This window comes from Amblyraja radiata, chromosome 15 (genome assembly GCF_010909765.2).
Source record: "Amblyraja radiata isolate CabotCenter1 chromosome 15, sAmbRad1.1.pri, whole genome shotgun sequence".
Taxonomy (NCBI): Eukaryota; Metazoa; Chordata; class Chondrichthyes; order Rajiformes; family Rajidae; genus Amblyraja; species Amblyraja radiata.
In genome coordinates this window covers 25,307,764-25,324,733 of record NC_045970.1, presented here as the reverse complement: position 1 = coordinate 25,324,733, position 16,970 = coordinate 25,307,764, and the positions used below count along the sequence as shown (strand labels likewise).

At 40.9% G+C, this 16,970-nt stretch overlaps 1 protein-coding gene across 1 annotated transcript in view; it reads right to left on the bottom strand.

Moving 5' to 3' along the window:
* rgs10 (regulator of G protein signaling 10) overlaps positions 1-16,383 on the bottom strand; it is a 49,491-nt gene extending 33,108 nt beyond the window's left edge. The window contains exon 1 of the mRNA XM_033033839.1: positions 16,053-16,383. Within this exon, the coding sequence (XP_032889730.1) occupies positions 16,053-16,104 (52 nt within the window). The 5' untranslated portion in view covers positions 16,105-16,383. The remainder of the gene's footprint in view (positions 1-16,052) is intronic.
* Between the last annotated feature and the right edge of the window lie 587 nt (positions 16,384-16,970).

Here is a 16,970-nt window from a genome sequence, read left to right as displayed (position 1 = left end):
GATTCCTATTAAATCTTTTCCCCTTCACCTTGATCCTACGTCCTCTGGTCCTCAATTCCCCAATTCTGGGTAAAAGACTCTGTGCATCTACCCAATCTATTCCTCTCATGATTTTGTATAAGATCCCTCCTCATCCTCCTGCGCATCATGGAATAGAGACCCAGCCTACTCAACCTCTCACTATAACTCACACCCTGTAGTCCTGGTAACATCCCCGTAAATCTTTTCTGAACCCTTTCAAGCTTGACAATATCTTTCCTATAACATGGTGCCCAGAACTGAACACAATATTCTATATGCGGTCTCACCAACGTCTTATACAACTGCAACATGACCTCCCAACTTCTATACTCAATACTCTGACTGATGAAGGCCAAAGTGCCAAAAGCCTTTTTGACCATCTTATGTACCTGCGACTCGACCTTCAAGGAACCATGCACCTGTACTCCTCGATCCAAACACACAAACATAGTCATGGGTTTATATGAAGTAAATGAAACATGAACAGCTGAATATTACTGTCCCGCTCTTAGTAGATAGTTAATGGTGCACAAGTCAATCACTCCGTGTCTATTGACAGATGGAGAACTTCAGTGAATGTTCTGTCCTCAATCGATCAGCCTAATAATACATCAGCCAAATATTTATAAAGCAATTCTTATAAATTTCAGTCTAAAGTAGGGTCCCAACCAGAAATGTCAACTGTTCACGTTCTGCATGAGGGACCTCATTATAAATGAAAGGCATGGATAGAGTGGATGTGGAGAGGATGTTTCCACTAGTGGGAGACTCTAGAACCAGAGGGCATAACTTCAGAATAAAGGATGTACCTTTAGAAAGTTGAGGAGGAGTTATTTTAGTCAGAGGGTGGTGAATCTGTGGAATTCATTGCCACAGATGGCTGTGAAGGCCAAGTCAATGGATATTTTTATGCGGAGATTGACAGATTCTCAATTATTAAGTGTCAGGAGTTATGGGGAGAAGGCAGGCGGGGTTGAGAGGGAAAGATAGTTCAGCCATGATTGAATGGCAGAGTAGACTAGATAATAATAATAATGGATGGGATTTATATAGCGCCTTTCTAATACTTCTAATACAATTATTAATTCACTCCTCAGTCACACTCGGTGGTGGTAAGCTACTTCTGTAGCCACAGCTGCCCTGGGGCAGACTGACGGAAGCGTGGCTGCCATTCTGCGCCTACGGCCCCTCCGACCACCACCAATCACTCACACACATTCACACACATTCACACACAGGCAAAGGTGGGTGAAGTGTCTTGCCCAAGGACACAACGACAGTATGGACTCCAAGCGGGATTCGAACCGGCTACCTTCCGGTCGCCAGCCGAACACTTAGCCCATTGTGCCATCTGTCGTCTCAACTAAATGGGCTGAACGGCCTAATTCTGCTCCTATAACGTATGCAGAGATAGTGACAAATTAGTTACTTGGTGTCACGGTGTCTTTTGTGTAAAGCAGCATCTCCAGTTCCTTGCCGCTACATACATTTTCCATCTGTCGTTATTAAATATTCAGTATTGTTTCAAACTCTGGTACATTCAGGAGGGCTGTGAAAATAAAAAATCACTGCAGATTCTAGAAATCTAAAGAAAAATCAGACAATGCTGGGGATACTGAGAAGGCCCAGCCATCATTGTTGGATGAGAAACAGAGTTAATGTTTCATGTCAAAGGCCCTTCATCAGAGCTCCATCGTCAGTCCTGATGAAGGGTCTTTGACAAACTTGAATTCTGTTTCTCTTCCCACAGATGCTGCCTGAGCTGCTGAGTATCTACAGCATTTCCTGTTTGTAGTATGGCAAGCTATTTGCTTCAAAACTGAAACACCACCTGCATTCCAATAACGAACAGCACATTGAAAATTATCCGATAATACTGTATTATACAAGGATTCTTATTTTACAAATGCAAAGTGCTTTCTTCAAGAAATCTCACCAGGCAAAAGCTGATTTTCATGAATAAGTTAAAATATTTTCTGTAAATAATGTGCATTAGAGAATGTACAAAGTTTAAATAAGCTCCAGCTAAAGTGCAAGATTAACGTTAAAAAAACTGTGGTGTACTCAGGCTAAATTACAGAAAATGGATGATGATTTTCTATTAATTGAAGTAATTTGTTGAAGGCAGTAGGCATATGTGATTCTTGGAGGTGAAACAGCTACATAAACATTTTATGCCTGCTAATACTTCTGACAACTAAACATTTTTTTGCTGCTGCTGCTGCTGCAGCAAAAAAAATAAAAATAAAATAAAAATAAAATAGCTTACAGTTAAAATCTGCAAAATGGCAGTTGTTTTAAAATCAGGGCATTGCTTTTGAGGGAGTATGTTAGGTCAGCAAGAATGGTTGTTGGGTGAATGAGACTCTTTATGAGTCATGACATGGTAACAGCGTTTTAGAGGGCCTCAATTGCATGGAATGTGTAGCAGGGAGGCAAGCCAGGATCAGAATACTCTAGTCCGGAAAAAAACCCATTACGTGACTGAGGTATATTGGCAGCTCATGCTGTAAAGGCAAGGACTGAACTTGGTGATTTCATAGTGGCTAGAGAACTATATAGTTGTAGAAACAGCACAGCTACAATGTCCAAAACTGAACCAGGGCCAAACGTGTCCACAAGTCTGTGAAGAGTCTGCTTAAGTTTCATACTATGCCAGGGAGAGGGATGATGTTAGCCATTGGCAAATAGAGTGGGGGACTAAGATGACAGCCTCCGTCTTCCCAATCTAACTGGAGGAAATCTCCGCTCATATAGTTCTGAATGTCAGCCAAAGAATTACACCGTTAATAGATAGAACTAGATAGAATAAATGCACATGGTATTTTCCCAGGGTAGGGGAATCACGTACATAGGTATAAATTGAGAGGGAAAAGATTTAATAGGAATAATTTAATAACAACTTTTTCACACAGAGGGTGCTGGGTATATGGACTGAGCTGCCAGATGAGGTAGTTGAGGCAGGTACTATAGCAACATTTAAAAGACAATTGGACAGGTACATAATGGTACATAAAAGGTTCTGAGGAATAATGGCCAAACACAGGCAAATGGGACTATCTTAGATGGGGCATCTTGGTCGGTATTGGGGTGAAAAGAAGTGGTGGTGAGGTAACATTGCTGCACATGCAAAAAAAAGACGTGTTTTTTTAATGGGCCATGAAGCGAGCATGTAGATTAGCAATAGGAAGGCATCAAATTTAGATCCCTGTGGAACACCAGGTGGAACACTGTGGATACTTGAAGTAGTGTCATTGCTGACAATACTCTTGCTACAACAATAAGATTGAATACAATCATGTCAGTGCAGTCCCATCCAGATGAACAGTAAGTTGCTGTAAAATATAGCAGCACGGTGGAGTGGTCAATCTTGTCTAAGGCTGCAAAGTAATTAATAATGACAAGCAAGCACACAATCACAATCACATAGGACATAATTTGTGATTTAGGTTTGCGCTGCTTGTGTAGCAAGACAGAATTGTTCCAAGTAAGAATGCAGCTAAATTGGAGGATAGAACACATTTAAGAACTTTGGATAGAAAACACAGTCTGGAGACAGGTCGCTTGGATGGATGGAAGAGGCAAAAATTAATTCTTTGAGACCAGTGATGGCAACAGACTTAGAAAAAGAGGAACCAGTATCTGAGGAGAGAACTCTCTTCCCTTCTGCTGCTTCCTACTCCATTAGTTTCATCTTACTTGCGCCATCTCCACCATCTCCAGACATACTTAGAATAATCTAATAATCTCCACCATCTCCAGACATACTGAGATCATAATTGTTAGCCACACCACCTCCACCCCTTGAGCCTGTCACTCTCTCTGTGTGTCTGCCTCTGCCTCCTCCATTATCTCTCCACTTGCATGTACACCTTTTTCTGCACTGGTGCACTGCACAACCTGCACACCGTGGCATAATTGCTGTACCTGTGTACACAGTTCTTCGATGTCATGTAGCTGTGCTTATTTGATAATCCAATGCAAAGCCCTTTAAAAAAGTGAATAGATGTAACAAAAGGGCAGAGCAAACTGGAACTAATCAACACATTTGTCACTTTGGCAATTGCATATGTGCAATGCTCTCCCTAATTGCAGAATGTATAAAACTGTAATGCAGCCTTTAAAATACTTTTAATCAAATAAACTTCAGGGAGTTCCGCAGAGTTGCTCCAGCATTTTGTGTCTATCTTCGATATAAACCAGCATCTGCAGTTCCTTATTATTACATTTTAACTGTTCCACTGGAAAATTTCTTCAGGGTACGCCTATTTTGAAGAAGTTCTCCTCTCTCTGAAGGGAGCTCTTTGAGACCTTCTCTCACTGCTCCCCCTCTGTGATTCCTACTGCTCTCTGGCTCTATGACGTTCCAGGAATGCTGCCTGACCCACTGAGTTACTTCGGAATTTTATGTCTATCTTTTAAATACTTTTAAGATGTAGTCGCCATTGTAATATGCTAAATCCAACTGCTAACATGCACAGGAACTCCCAAACAACAGACTTATGATAAAATTGAGTGATGTTGGTTAACTTGCTTTCAAAATATGTTACACATTTGTTAGCATATGCACGAGAAATCAAACAAGGCTTCAGTTTAATAGCTGATGTGACAAAAGACTGACAATGCAGCACTCCTTCAGTAACACGTTGGATTGTTAATCGAGAATTTTATCCTAACGTCGCTAGAGTTGGACCTGAACATCATCTACTGTCTACTTGAGGCAGAAATAATTTAAAAAGTCCTGGGCAACTTTAAAAACTTGGAGAATATTTCAACTCACAAATAAGAGAATCAAGGATTCTGCGGAATCAAGGGATATGCGGAGAAAACAGGAAAGAGGTATTGATTTTGGATGATCAGCCATGATCACATTGAATGGCAGCGCTGGCTGGAAGGGTCAAATGACCCACTCCTGCACCTATTTTCTCTGTATCTAAGATTTTTTCAAATACGCTATTTTTATGTCAATTTTGTAAAACTGTAAATACACCATACACTGTGAAACATTTTGGCAGCACAAACAATATACAGCAATTTTGCATCAGTTGAGTGAGTTATAGTGGTAATTGGGACATGAATCATAGGAATTAATAAATGATATCCTAACCAAGTTGTCTTTATTTAGGCCAAGCAGCAGAGTCAGTGCAACTTCACAGTATTGCAAATGCAAGCAGCAACCTTATTATTTCCTTGTAACTCAATGAAAATTTAGACTCATATTGGTAGTCTAAAACACAAATAAAGAATGAATACCTGCCTCTGGCTGCTGGTGGGTTTTTTTTAAAGGATACTATTATATAACTTTTGCGTGCTTCTCAAATTATGAAGCATCTCGATATGTTCTAATATGTTGCAAATACAAATTGACACTCCTAACCTGAACAATTGTTTGGGGTCCAAAAAGAATTGATGAGCTACAGGGCAAGGGCTAAGGAATGGCATTGGTTTAAACTAGTCTTGCACTAGCTACAGAAGCCAAATATCTGGCTTCAGAGTTACACCGATACTATGTTACTAAAGGTTTATGCTGTATGACCATTTCACAACCAGATGCCCAAACCCCACCAATTCAGCGAGGGGCTTCACAGGTATGTAATACCAAAGCTACATCTCCCCTCTACAATTCAACATCTCTCTGCAAAAGATAATGATCCAGATTAGAAAGACACCGATCCTTTTGTTTACTATATGAAAAATTTAAGTTGATTTTAGTATCCAATTTATATCAACTAACATAAAAATTGCAAAACGCAAAAAAACAGGTCAAAGTAATACCTGCTGTCAGAGGTGCAGATCATATGCAGCAAGCAATGGTGATATTCTTAACAATGAATCTTTTAACACATTCTAAGTTGTTATTCTATTTATAGCATTTTAGCACTGATTTGGATTTTGTTTGCTTTTGAAATGGCACCATAGAAGTCAATAGTATGCTTTCCTCATTTTAATAGCCTTCTCTTTTTTGAATAGGAAATTAAATGTAAAGGCCTAATTTGTGTTGCTTAAATTAATTTAAAGGAAAGATGTTCTCAAGTATTTATTACTATTTCCCTCAATACATCCAATTTACAAAAAGCCACATCAAATGATTAATTACAGATAAAGACACATTTACCCCACTGTGAAATCGGAACGAAAAAAAGCATCCTACTTATTAACATCTTCTCAACATATAACTGATTTGTTTTTATCTGGGTCTGGATGTCAATGGTAAGCCCTGCATTTATACCGCACACCATCTTGCTCATAATAAGGTCATGATGTGTCATATTTTGAAATTGCTGCAGTCTGTCTGAAGATGACACTCCCATACTGCTATTAAGTCAAGGTTCCAGGATTTAGAGCAACTTTGAAACTGATTGCGTTGTCCTGGATATGCAGAACTTATCGAGAGTTGTTGGAGCTGCACTCACCACCTCTGTACAGCTTGACAGCAGTTGGTGCTTTAGTATTTACATAGCTGGTCCAGAGGAGCTTCTGATCAGTGATGGCACCTAGGATGTTGATGGTGAGGGATTCAGCAATGAATGTCATTGAATGTCAAGCCATTGAATGGCAGGGTAGGTACCTAGAAACTTTACTGTTGGAAGTGATCATTGCCTGGCACCTTTGTGGTGTAAATGCATTCCCATATTATTTTAACAACATTATCCTAGTTAGTCTATGCCAGCTCTTTTATTTCAATCAGTCCCAATTCCCCACTTATTTCCCAGTAATCTATTCCTCTTATCAATTCTCTTGGCACCCACCCACACTAGGGGTAATTTACAGTAGTCAATTAACCTTGTGGGACATTTGGGAGATTTGGAGAAAACCCAAAGGAAACCTACACAGTGTAAGCTCCACACACACGGGGCAACAGGCCACAGGAATGTGCTGCAGCTGCACAAACCACTGCATTGCCTATGGTACTTGCCATTCATCACCCCATACTTCAATGTAGTCTGGGTCTTGCTGTGTGTAAAGATGAGCTGCTTTGTTCGCTGAGTTGGGAATGGAATTAAACATTCTGTAACTGTCAGCAAACATATCAAAGCTACACATCCCCTCTACAATTCAACATCTCTCTGCAAAAGATAATGATCTTATTTTTGGCCCATGGATTCCATGCCAAGTATTGATCACCCATTCACTGTGACACTATGTTATCCCACTTTCCATCCACTCCCTACACACTAGGGGCAACTTTCAGATGGCCAATTCACCTACATTTACTCACTCATCTTTGGGAGGTGGGAGGAAACCGGAGCACCTGGAGGAAACCCATGCGGTCACGGGGAGAACATGCAAACTCCACATTGACAGCACCCAAGCTCAAGATCGAACACGGGTGAGGCAGCAACTCTACCAGCTGCACCAGTGTGCCATCCTATGCCGCAATGGATGAAAGGTCATTTAAAAAAATAGGCAGAGATGGTCAGGCCCAGGACACTACCCTGAATAACCTCTGCAGTGGTATCCTGGAGCTGGAATAATAAACCTCCAATAACCATAACTTCTCTCTTAGGTAATAACTCTAACCACTGGAGTTTTTTTCCCTGATGCCTGATAACTTAATTTTAATAGGGTTCCGTGATGCAACACTTAATCAAAGACTGGCTTGATGTCAAGAGCATTCACTGTCACTTTATCTTTGGAAACAGTTCTTTGGTCCAAGTTTGGGCCAGGACTGTGATAACGTCTGGAGCAGAATAGATCTTGCTAAACTGGGTACCGCTGAACAAATTATCGATAGATTCTGTGTAACAGCACTGTCATTATTCCTTCCGTCGCTTGCTGATGAGAGAATTGATTGATTGGGCAATAATTAATCGGAGTGACCTGCTTTTTGTGAACGGGACATACCTGGGCAATTTTCCAGCATGTCAGATGGATGCCAGTGTTGTAACTGTACATGAACAGCTTGATCAGAAGTTCAGCTTATTCTGGAGAGCACGTTTTTCGACGTGAATGTTGCAATTATGTTATGTTCATAGTTACACGTGTTGGTTATTATGCATTCAAAGTTTTCTTTTGCTGTTGCCATCCTAGCACAATTTCATCAAGTCATCAAATCTGAGGAAGGACATTATTGCCATAGAGGGAGTGCAGAGAAGGTTCACCAGACTGATTCCTGGGATGTCAGGACTGTCTTATGAAGAAAGACTGGATAGACTTGGTTTATACTCTCTAGAATTTAGGAGATTGAGAGGGGATCTTATAGAAACTTACAAAATTCTTAAGGGGTTGGACAGGCTAGATGCAGGAAGATTGCTCCCGATGTTGGGGAAGTCCAGGACAAGGGGTCACAGCTTAAGGATAAGGGGGAAATCCTTTAAAACCGAGATGAGAAGAACTTTTTTCACACAGAGAGTGATGAATCTCTGGAACTCTCTGCCACAGAGGGTAGTCGAGGCCAGTTCATTGGCTATATTTAAGAGGGAGTTAGATGTGGCCCTTGTGGCTAAGGGGATCAGAGGGTATGGAGAGAAGGCAGGTACGGGATACTGAGTTGGATGATCAGCCATGATCATATTGAATGGCGGTGCAGGCTCGAAGGGCCGAATGGCCTACTCCTGCACCTAATTTCTATGTTTCTATGTTTCTATGTAAGACTTTCTATAAAATTGGTAATGAACCAGTGTCAATTTAGTGACTCCCTTTCAACACTGCAATTATATCTTATTATGCCAAGTAGAACATGTTTAAACTCTTGTAACACAATGTGCAAAATGTGAAGGGACAAGGAGTAATCTGAAAGTAAAAGTATAACAAATTAAGTTCAATTAAAGAAATATATAATATATAAATATTAAGGCATTACTGTCTAATGAATCTGATTAGTCTCAGGACTATGTTGGGAACAATTCAATTTGGAGTGTAATTGTTGTATTTCATCTTAATTTCAAATTTAAATTTCTGTCAAGGAAATCTGTCATTCTTTCCTGGTATTTTATGTCACTGTAGACCCATCAATTTTCTTAATCATCTCCTCAGTTGACAGTAAGTAGGAGTGGACAATAATTGTTGCTCCCATGCAACATGTCCATATCTATGAATGAATATAATAAAACATTTCAGTGAATGTAGATAGCACTAAAGTGAATGCCCTAATTACAGATGTTGGTGTTGAGTTTTCCTTCATATAAACCCTCATAAAATGGGGTGTCTTTTAAAATGGGATGTCTCTCAAAATAGCTAATTTACAAAGGCTACCTCATAAAAATCGTACTTTGAGAAAAATAATAGGAAAAAGTTACAACTCTCAGAATGTGGTTATAAAAATTAACAGGCCTAATATATAAGGTAATAAGTAATGTCTAAGTTAGCAATAGAAGATGCTAAAGAACATAAGAAAATGGGACCAGGAATCAGGAGTGGGCCACTGTTCACCTCACACCTTCCCATTGTTCAAAGTGATAATGGCTGCTCTGTGCCAGGCCTCATCTTTCTGTGCCATTTCCCATAGCACTCAACACTCTGATGCTTCAAGAATGTATCTACTTCCATTTAGATACCCCCAATGATCCAGCCTCCACACCTCCAGGGTAGATAATTCCAGAGAATCGTTACCCTCTCTACAAGAAGGCACTTAGTAGTGTGCATGGCAACATTCCACAAATGCTACTGTTTTTCATCAGTTACGTTTATTTTCTCTGTACTGGTACCGTTGGTTCATCTTTCTTCAACCCTTTACTACTTATTGTTTCTGAAATCTTGACTGACATATATTCCTTATGAATATTGCATTCTGAATGATAATCGGTTACAATGGAAAATAATTACATTTAAGAGGATTAAGGCTTTATTCTTTGAAATGAGCACTGTTGAAACCAAATGTGAGAAGTATCCCACTTTTCAAAAATTCTGCTTAAGATTTGATCAGTTTAGGAGATTTTTGTAAAAATATTACTCAGTCCATGCTTGCCACATTGGAATTAGTCTTGCAAAGCGTAAAACTGGATTATTTATAAACAATATGTACCAAAGATAAAATTGAAATTGAAAGTGTTCTAATAAATTTGGGTATTATGTCTGATAATTATTTTATGATACTATGAATTTTAATTTGCCACCATCCAATTATTGTAGCTGTAACCTCAATACATTCAGAGGTAAACCAGGGTCATTATTTATCAAGTAAATCTGGTATTCAGATTATACACTTGCTCATTTCAATTTGATATTATGTTACTCTACTCTGTTCATTAAGCACATCAAACATTAATAATGGAAAATTATGTTAAAATATGTAGAAGATGTTTCGCCAAACTATAGTTAAAAAAACTCAAACGTGCTTGGACCTTTGAATTAACATTAAAAAGTGATACAAACAATAGTATTGAGAATCAAAATGTACAATTAACTGCAAAATAACAACTATGTTTGAATGCAAATCCCATTGGAATGAAAGCATGACATGATCAAGGACTAATTAGTAAGATTACAAATTCTAAAACTTTGGTTTTGCTCTCCTGAAAAATAATTGGATTCATAACATCCAACCGTTGCAGTTTTATTCCGTTATAAAAAAAAAAAATCCTTAAAAAATTGAAATATGGCATTAGACAATTTAAACATTCGAAACAGCATGACTTAACTGACTTCAGAAAGTGAGTAACACAAAAGTCTTAAATAAATATTCAGCCTTTGTTTCAAATATGTATGTAAGAATCTGGTTGCAATTTAAAGCTGGCTCTGTTCAAAGTGATCAGTTGATTGTATTATGTTTAGTCACAGTAAAACAACATGTTTTGTGTAATTTGGTCTTGACTGGCTAGCTATTTAATATCTGATAAAGACACTGCTTAAATTGTGAACTCTACAATATCAAGCCTCTATAAGAACGGGTGAATTATTAAATTCGAGTCGGGGTTGGACAAGGGAACTCTGGACGATCAGGAAGGTTCTAAATTTGGTCAAAAAGGAAATGTAAGATTTAAGGAAGATGAAATTAGACAGGCCCTTTGAGCAACATAAAGAAGGCACATGAAGGGTCATTGGCAAGTTGAATTTCTCAACTTCCTCATCAACAGAACACAATCTGTACGAATTGTCAGCAACACTTCCTGTTCGATAGCCATCAGCACAAGAGCACCTCAAGGCCATGTGGTCAGTCCCCAGCTCTATTCACTCCATACCCAAGGCTGGGTAGCACGACACAGTTCCAGCTCATTCTTCAAATTCTCCAACAACACCACTGTTATTGGACGGATTACGCATGATGAATAGTCAGAGTATTGGGGGGGGGGGGGGAGATCAATTGAGTGACTGAACGGTGCCAGAACAACAATGTTGCTCCCAACGTCAGTATATCCAAGGAACTGATTGTTGACTTTAGTAGAGAAAGGCCAAAGATCCACCAAACTGTCTTCGATGGGACGGTGGTGGAGAGAGTCAAAAACTTCAAATTCCTGAGTGTGTATATCTCTGAAGATCTGTCATGGGCCCAGAACATTGATGCAATCATAATGAAAGCCCAACAATGCCTCTACTTCCTTAGAAGATTCAGGATATTTGGCATGTCTTGAACTTCTAAGCTAGATAGGGCTCTTAAAGATAGCGGAGTCAGGGAATATGAGGAGAAGGCAGGAACGGGGTACTGATTGGGGATGATCAGCCATGATCACATTGAATGGTGCTGCTGGCTCGAAGGGCCGACTGGCCTACTCCTGCACCTATTGTCTATTGTCTATTGGGTACAGTCGAGACCATATTGACTGATTGCATCACGACCTGATTCGGCCCAGGAACGAAGAAAATAAAAAAAAAGTAGTGAACACTGCCTCGACAATCACGGGTACTGACCTCCTCACCATTGAAGGGATCTACAGGAGTTGCTGCCTCAAATGGGGAGCCAGCATGATCAGGGACCCACAATACCCTGGCAATGCACTCATTTCACCTCTGCCAGTGGGAAGAAAGTACAGGAGCCTGAAAACTGTAACGCCTTCCCAACAACCATCGGGGCTATTAAACACTACAGCCTACAACTAGGCTACATAGACTTTGTAAACATTGTTTTATTTATCTTTGCACTATTATTGTTTGTTTGTTTTTTTATACACTCAACTTCTTTTTGTTGTTTATTATGGTGTTTACAGAGTATTATATTCACATATCTGTTGTTCTGCTACAAGAAAGAATTATATTGCTCTGCTTTAGTACATATGACAATAAAACAATCTTGATTAAAGAAAATCCCAAAGCTTTTGTTGCGTACGCAAAAAATTAGAGAGTAACTCGGAAATAAATTGAACCATTCAAGGATAAAGGAGGAAATCTATACCTGGAGGTAGAAGATGTAGGCAAAGTACTAAATGGGTATTTGAATATGTATTCTACAAGGAGAAGGACATAGAACATAGTGAGATTGGTGTGGGGTATACTAATATATCATGGCAGTCTGACATCAAGGATGAGGTGGTGATGGGTCTCTTAAAGCATTAAGATAGATATATTCCTAGAACAACATGGGATCTATCCCAGGTTACTGAGAAGTTTACCAGTATGCTGCCTGTATTAGAGGGTATTAGCTATAAGGAGGCTGAACAAACTTGGATTGTTTTCTCTGGAATGTCAGAAGTTGTGGGAAGACCTGATAGAAGTATATTAAATTAGGAGAGGCATTGATAAGAATTGACAGTCAGAACACCTTCACCAGTATGGAAATGTCGAAGACTAGAGGGGGTAACTTTAAGATTAGAGGAACAAAGTTTAAAGGAAATGTGTAGGGCAGCATTTTTTTCACAGAGTGGAGGGTATCTGGAACGCTCTCAGGGGTGGTGGTGGAAGCACATTTGCCGAAACTTTTAGATAGACATGCGGATATTCAAGGATCTTGGGATCTGGATCACATGCAGGCAGAGGAAATTTGTTAAACTTGGCATCATGTTCAGCATAGACATTGTGGGTTGAAGGGCCTGTTTGCACTCTTCTTCTTCCACTAGTTCTCCCATTATATTATATTAGTAACATCCTCAAAAAAAAAACTCCAGTATATTTTGCTAGGCATATTTAAAGGGTCAATAGAAAGGTCAAGAACATTTCTTCTCCTGGGGTCTCTGGGCATTACTAAGCTCTGGCTTCACTTTCTATTGATTCAAGAAATCTAATACAATTATTAAAACCAAAACAAATATTACTTTACTGCAATTGTATCTGACTTGTTGGCAATTCAGCAATTTTTGGAGTGCATCCTGAAATTTAAGTAGGGCTTTAGCTTTAACAACAGAAGGCTAATGGCTTTGGATTTTCTCCTTTTTTTTATATAGTGTGTGCTAATTTACAAAAAACAAATTGCATCAAAAGAGGGAACTTCAATTCATCTTTCCTGAATGTACAATGATGTAGTAATATGATGAAATAACACTATCCCAAAGAAAATTATAATTTAGTATTTGAAACAGAATTTAGGTTTCAATAAAACGTTCAATATTTTTATTTTGCACTATCTTGAATTATAACATTTGATTTCAAACTCAACTCTATGGTTTATTGAATGGAGAGCAAAATGAAACAGCATGTTCTCTTTAACTAACCTCTTTAACAACCCCCCCGCCTCCGCTGTGCCCCATCTGGACTTGCCCCTATCCGCCCCCACCCTCCCCTTCCACCCACATTCCTTCACAATTAGAAACTCTTCAATCCTCTTGTGTCACACCTTCTGTGTGTGTTATATGATTATATACATTTATATAATTTTCATGTATGTGTGTTTATAAACATTTTATTCTTTAACAAAAATTAACAGAATTATGAACTAACAGAATTATGAATCTAACCCTATATATCACGCACACAAACTTCCCCCGCAATGTCAATCACCCTGCGAGTCGGGTCGGTTCCGGTTACTACAAAATCAACTCAAACACTGCTTGTGAACCATTTAAAAATAAATAATTTAAAAAACATTAAAAAAGACAATTACCAGAATCAAATTTTATTGTTGACAAGAAGTATGAACTGACAGATTTATGAATCTAACCCACACAAACTGTTGCCCCACAACATTGATTACACTGCGAGTCGGGTCGGGTCAGGCTCAGGTTACTAAAATGGGCGTGGAAAAATGCCCATGATCCCCTCCATAGCGTACTACACGTCAGTCCATTGCATTTCGCAGGAGTAGCCTATCTTGCTCCGCTATAGGATCTTTGCTTCTGTCATTTCATCCCTGGCCTTTGTCCACCATCTGCCTATCAAAAATCCCCCTCGCATGTATCAACCTATGACATGCCAGACTTTGTCCTGCAGATGGACACAAAATGCTGGAGTAACTCAGCGGGACAGGCAGCTTCTCTGGGTAGAAGAAATGGGTGACGTTACAGGCCAAGACCCTTCTTCAAAAGGTCTTCAGAAGAAGCGTCTGAAGAAGGATCTCGACCCAAAACGTCACCCATATCTTCTCTCCAGAGATGCTGCCTGTCCCGCTGAGTTACTCCAGCATTTTCTGTCTATCTTCGGTGTAAACCATCATCTGCAGTTTCTTCCTACAGGCCTTGTCGTGCCCCATTCGCTCTTCCAGCCTTCTCCCCCACCCCCACCCCCCTTACAATCAATCTGACGGGTTCCAACCGAAAACATTATCTGTCCACGTTATCCAGAGATTCTGCCTGACAGGCTGAGTTACCCCCGCGCTTTGTGTCCTTTTTTAAATAACCGGCAACTACAGTTCCATGTATGTACGCTGTCTTTTGTACCATCACAGAGCTACATACAAGAGTGATTCCTCAAGCTTAAATGCTGAGCAACGTTACTTTATAATCATACATAAACTGGATGCAAATGATCAACCCGAACTAAATCTACATATTTTATTATTCAATAAAATGTGACACCCAAAAACCTATAAATTCGAGGGGCATGGTTTATGCTACAACTGGTGAAAACAGGCATGAAATTTGGAAATACATGGTTACTCTTTCCATACTTGAGTGATGGCAACACATTCACTCAATCCAGTCTATGGTGCTTCAGCAATTCAGGATGAAGCGATGTATTAATCAAATAATCTTCATCAGTAAAAAGTATAACCGTTAACTAAGGGCTGGTGTTTGGCGTACTCATTAAGGAGCCTGCTAATGCAAAACAGACTGGTTGCCCTTTTCACTCTGTGACTTTGATGCGACAGCTGCACATTTGGTTCCCAAAGAACGAGTTGCCCAGAGCCCAAGTTTTTTTGAAGGAACCACTTTCATCACAGTTAGTTGCTGTGCGTGAGTCAATCAGTCAAGTCAGTTTAAAATGGCTGTTCGCTCAGTGTGCCTGTCCACATGGTGAGACAGGTCTAGCTGTGATCTCACAAAAAAAGCAACACAAAACTGCTGGGGATTAACTGTGCATAGGAATGCGTTTTGTCTCCCCAAACTGTATTGTTTTGGGGAAAAAAGTATTTGTTACAAAGATTACTTTTAAAACAAGTGATAGCAAACTCTTCCCATGCCAGTAACAGTCCGTTTTATTTTGTGCCCCTATGTTTAAGTAAATGCTTTCTTTCTCTATCGGGAGTCAGTTAGCAAGCTCGCTGGCTCCGTGCACAAGACGAGGCGGGGGAGTCAGCACATAAAGTTAAACGGCTGGAGCCCGTCAAGTGTTGGGAGGAAGTTGGCAGCAAAGATTATAGAGGAGCTCCTCTAGTATCTTTGGTTGGCAGCGGCTGCTCTTCACTGGAGCTTCTTCTCTCGCTGCTTGTGTGCTTTGGTGCCCGGTCCGGTCCAGATGCCCGGAGGAGAGACTCTGGCTGCCCCGAGCACCGCGGGGAGGGGGAAGGGAAGGGGGGTTGCAGGGTGGAGGTGAGGGAGCGCGCGTGTCCCGGGGAGTTAGTGAGGGCGGGAGCGCGCGTGTCCCGGGGAGTGAGGGGGGGGAGGCGCGCTCCCGCGTGTGTCCCGGGCAGGGGTGAGGGGGAGGCGCGCTCCCGCGTGTGTCCCGGGCAGGGGCGCATCAGCCGCCCGCCCACCCGCCGGCTGACAGGAGCCCCGGAGCCGAACGGGGCGCCGGCAGCTGAAGCAAAGAAGCAGCGGCGGCTGCAGCGCCCGGAGACTGGCACCTACCTGAAGGCGGCCGCTTGCGGCTGAGCCGGCTGACAGCCTTGGACATGAACATGGTCCCGGCCCCGGGACTGTGCTCCTTCCCTCTCTTCTCTCTTCCCTCTCTTGATCTGCGACTCGACTCACTGAAGCGCAAAAGTGTGCATCTTCCTCCTCCCCTCAGCCGGCAAGTGACAGGGGCTTCCTGTACTAGTTGCACTTAATTCCCAACGCATCACAGGTTCAGCCCTCGCAATTCATTGACACCCCGGCTGCTACTGAAAGAACAGGAAGAGAGAGAGAGAGAGAGAGAGAGAGAGAGAGGCAGATCAAAGAAAGGAAATGCGAGACTGTGTCATGAGATCAAGTGCCTGAAAGCATGTCCATTCTTCTTCCTCTTGCTGTGCACGAAACCCCACTACCCTGTGCCGGTTTCTTCGAAAAGACCAGGCACCTGGGAAGATGCGCTTTCTCTTGAATAAAAACCACTTGAAATACTCAAATGAGTGATCCGGGGGTAAGTTGTGCAAAGAAACCAGCCTCTGTCCAAGATGGGAGTGGCAACGTTTAATTGCAATAAGTCATTCTTTGGTCGTTCTGCATAGTATAGACCGCGAGGCAGATGTCCATTCGCCCCGAGTCCATCAATGAGCCGGTCTTTATGCTCGCCTCCGCATCTACCTTCACCAGATAGTTTGCAGTGGTTCCACGTGAGGGCATCTATCGAGGGCAATCAAATGAGTTCCTATCGAGGGCAATCAAATGCCAGCGAAGTCCAAGTCCTGAAAAGTGAAAAAAATACCAGCCTTAACCTTCTTTTCAAAGGAAAATACAAAGTGTTGGAGAAACTCAGCGGGTCAGACAGCTTCTCCAGGAGGACGTGGATAGGCGATTTTTTAAATTTGGTCTGGACGCTTCTTAAAACTTCTATTAAATTTCACA